The sequence below is a fragment of the Hibiscus syriacus genome, unplaced genomic scaffold (genome assembly GCF_006381635.1).
Source record: "Hibiscus syriacus cultivar Baekdansim isolate YM2019G1 unplaced genomic scaffold, ASM638163v2 tig00113338_pilon, whole genome shotgun sequence".
Lineage (NCBI taxonomy): Eukaryota > Viridiplantae > Streptophyta > Magnoliopsida > Malvales > Malvaceae > Hibiscus > Hibiscus syriacus.
The window spans coordinates 181,410-185,700 of record NW_024063457.1 but is presented as its reverse complement, the minus strand read 5'-3'; the positions used below and the strand labels follow the sequence as shown (position 1 = coordinate 185,700).

General features: G+C 34.9%; 1 protein-coding gene across 1 annotated transcript; it reads right to left on the bottom strand.

Moving 5' to 3' along the window:
• Positions 1-2,525: 2,525 nt before the first annotated feature.
• LOC120186364 (F-box/kelch-repeat protein At3g24760-like) lies at positions 2,526-3,755 on the bottom strand. Its single transcript, XM_039190318.1, has one exon. It carries the CDS (start codon positions 3,736-3,738, stop codon positions 2,575-2,577), a length of 1,164 nt encoding a protein of 387 aa, XP_039046249.1. The 5' UTR covers positions 3,739-3,755; the 3' UTR covers positions 2,526-2,574.
• Between the last annotated feature and the right edge of the window lie 536 nt (positions 3,756-4,291).

The following is a 4,291-nucleotide window of genomic DNA, read 5'->3' as shown; positions in this document are numbered from 1 at the left end:
TTCACAAAATCCAACCTAAATTTACTATATTTTTCTAATAGTCAAAGCAGAATTTATTTCGAATCTATCCTATTTATAATACACACCTCCACGGAAGTATTTATTTGAACTTAAAACTTCTAAGCACTCTCTTTAAAATGTAACCCTTGAGACAAATCGAACCCGGATCTATGCCCATTCTCAGTAGAGACATTCTATAAAAATGATCCTTTCAATCGTGTTTATTCATTCATAATGTATATTCAATATGATTTGTTTTATCACGAAAATCACTTTTTTTATCTTGTCCTTTACTCTTTTCATTATTATGCAACGTTCTTGTACAACTATGACAAAATGTTTAAGAGTAACAGATGAAGATGGTATAGTTAAAGATGTTAATTACAAATCAATAATCAGTTGGTTTAGTGGAGATGAGTTATTAGATTCTTTAAATAAGATCAGAGGTCCGAATCCTGACGATTTTAAATGGAATAAACTAGATTGGACGAGTCATCTTTGCCTCTACAGTACTGTGATTATGAAGAAAAAAAATGTTAATTGCAAGCGAGAGAATATTACTTAAACAATACACTCTCTTGTATTTTCAATAAATTGGTTACAACTTTAGAGACCTATATATATATATATATATATATATATGTGAATATAAAGAGTTTAAATTGAAAAGTCAAACATATATGTATAAACTAAATTACCCCAATAGTTAAAAGGATGATTGTTATTCGTAGAAGTCTCGGATTATATCACATCGTATACCAAAGGTGTTTGAGTATTTATTATGAGATAAGCTGAAAAACTTTAAAATAGATATTACCTTATAATAACCCCTAAATTAATTAAAAAAATCAAATATACAATAAATATGAAAACACATTTAAGTTGGCCTATAAATCAGGCACAAATCTGTCAACAATTTGTTAATGTCTTTTTTCCATTTGTACTGTTAACCCAAAATTATTTTTTAAAATTTTCAATTCATAAACAGCAATACCATTTAATCAAAAGCATATTTCTTATAGAATATTATCATGTTCGAAATTTATTTAATGTTTAAATTCAGTACATCTGTTTGCACCATTGATTGTTTACATAACCAGTTCTGAATATGAACCCTATGCAAATGTTAACTGATATTCTTAAGGATTTGAGAACAACTTCATATCGTCAATATAAACAGACACCAACGTGATTAACTGTAATAAGACCAATCCCAAAGGATGATCAATCAAAGAAAGACTTTGTGACCTTGGTTTCCTCTCGCAGGGTTCTATAAATATTAACATGCAAGGGTTGGAAGATGAACATGTATACAGTAGCACCATCTGCAATCTCTTCTCCTCTCTTCATAAAAGCTCGAAGTTTTGTGGCCACCAGATCGGGTTCTTGAACACTCACTATCGAGCAAGCTGTCGAAAGATAAAAATGCCTGTAATATCAACCATTTGAACAGCTTAAAGTGCCCAAAATTGCATTCAGAGAAACAAGATTTCTCAAGGTTATAGATTGGTAATTGACAGTCATGCAAATGCTATACATATATCCTTTATCATGCCTTGTTTTTTCTCTTTTGCTACATTGAAGAAACTCATCTCTAGAAGTAAAGCAACTAATTGACCTTTGAATGTTTTCTGATAAACTATTGGCACAAGCATCATTGTCTTTAACTCAATTAATTATATGCACGGTTGAAGGTTCAATACGTACCTTAGATTTGCACCTACCAAGGTAATATAGGAAACGAAAGAAGAAAAATGGCGACACCTTAAACCTCAAATGGAAAACACATAAATTTCGGTTGAGATATTTTTATGGCATCTTGATTAGATTGATACATAATTGAAACAATCATGAAGCCAACTGCTATTGAATGAGATGGGAAGGCTCAGTTAAGACTATAGTATGAGAAACCATATAAACTTTAAAACTATCCTTTTTCGTACAATAATTAATACTATTGATGAGTTTACATTAAGCTCGGACACCCTAAGAATGAGAAAGCAATTAACCAGAATCTGACAAAAGTCACTTGTGTTTAAATGACAAACATTCATATTTGATTTTTCATGCATGTTACCAAGCCAAATCTGCCAATTAGTTGCTAGAACTTACACGCCTATGCACCATTTTCCTTTTTCTTTTAATAGCTATATACTCGATCCCATTGAGTGGCCTCATGATAAAAGGCTGAAAGGGAGTGTTATTCTCTCTAGAGGTTCCAAATTCGAGCAATTGTGTCCATGAGGTGTGCGTATTGTCAACAAGTTAAGAAAGCTATGAACAAATACTGCGATGTAAAGCTGATAGATTCATTCAAGACCACTTCAGCCACACTAATGAATAACCTATGTAATTAAAGAACACATAAAAAGGAAAAAAAAAGGTTTCAATAATCATCATCACAATTATGATCACTCAAATACCACAGCTAAATGCAAATAACACTCCATCAAGCATGCAAGAAGCTAAGGGAAAGGCAATTCGAGGCTCAAACTTACCAGAGTTCAAGTATTCAGGAAAATGAGTCAGTGAAAAATATGAGTCAAAGAAACAGTTGAACAAAAGCTAATGACTTTATGAAAACTTGTTAACGGCTAATGGCAACTGAGGCACCCTCCTCCAACTGCACTTCCCATTATCAGCACTGATTTCACAGAGACAAGCATGGTACTTTTGGTGATACTCTTCATTGAAAACATATATAAGATTACTCATCCCCACGCATTTCAAGCTCGCAAACTTGTCATCTTCCTCATCATCCACTAAACTGTACAACAGGCTCTGAGGCATGAGGTAGATCTCACTCAGTTCCATCGTTCTTTCATCGATTCTCCATATATTAAACGACGGCCCACGCGGCGCATTGCACATCCCGGCCAAAACAAGCATGTCGTTGCACGAAATCATGAAGGAAAAAATGATCCCAGGTGGCCTCAGACTTTGAACTTCGCTCCAAACGTGGTTTCGCATATCGAAAGAGGAAACAAAGCCAGAGTAGATCCCAAAGACATAGAATTTGCCTTTGAGCAAATCCGATGAAAGGGACTGGCTGGAGTTCCTGGACCTGAAATCGGCCGGCAAAGCAGGGCAAAGCTCCCAAGAATCGTGATTCGGGTCGTAGATTTCAACAGCCAACCTATCTTCAATATCGACCAAGCCACCGATAAACCTGACCCCACCGACGACGATGAATTTAAAGCCGCGGTGGACACCGGATGAACCGTCATGGAATACACCCAGAAGAGGATTAACCCTGGAGTACTTCAACGACGAGGTTAAACGCCAAGACGATTTGAGAAGTGGGGTGTAGCTGAATTTAGGTGTGGTGGTGAAAAGGAAGCCACTGGAACCCAAAAAGGAAGAGGAAGAGGAATCATCATGGAGGGAAGGGAGAAGAAACCAGGAATTGGATAAAGGGTCGAAGGCAAAAGACTGGTTGTTTCTAGAAGAAGTGTTGTGGAGACCGAAGAGGAAGAACCAAGGGGAGGAAAGGGAAGGGGAAGTGAAAGAAGGGGAGGAAATGAGAGAGCGCCAGAGATTACAAACGGAGGAAGCTCGGAGGAGGGAAGGGATAGGGAGGGAAGAGAGGATGAGCTCTGTTAGATCGATGCTGAGGGTGTTGATGTTAGGCTCTTTGGGGTTGTGATCTGACATTGAAGCTCTCGAAAAGCGTGAGGGAACGGGGAGAATTGATTGATTGAGGGAGAGAAAGGCAGGTGGAAATTGGGCAGGGTACATTGGGAAGATGTAGATGAGGGAATAGAGGGGGTTGACGCAGCCAAAAGCAAAGTACTCTTTATCATCATCCTCTATTTTTATTTGACTAAATTATATGTTTAGTTAATAAACTATTATTTTTATTTTGTTTTGATATCTAAATTTTATTTTTTTTCAAAATAATATATAATGTTTTAGTTTAAGTTTCATTCTAGTATTTCATCGTTAAAAACTTAATAGTGATATTAACGTGTCACCATAAGATATTGGCATATCATCATCGAAAAATAAAAGAATATCATATCAATAGTTCTGTTAATTTTTAACTGTATGATATCAAATTGAAACATAAGCTAAATATTAAGTATGTTTTTGAAGAAACATCAAGTTTAGGTAATAAAATGGAAAAAAATTAATAATTTAAATACTAAACTTGTAGTTTATTCTTGTTTATTTATTTTTTTTGGAGAAGAGCAGTTAGGGGAAAATATGAGGGTAAACTATAATATTAATCACTAAATTATTAATAAATTTCTATTTTAATCACTAAACATTTATTTGGCAAAAGTATGAC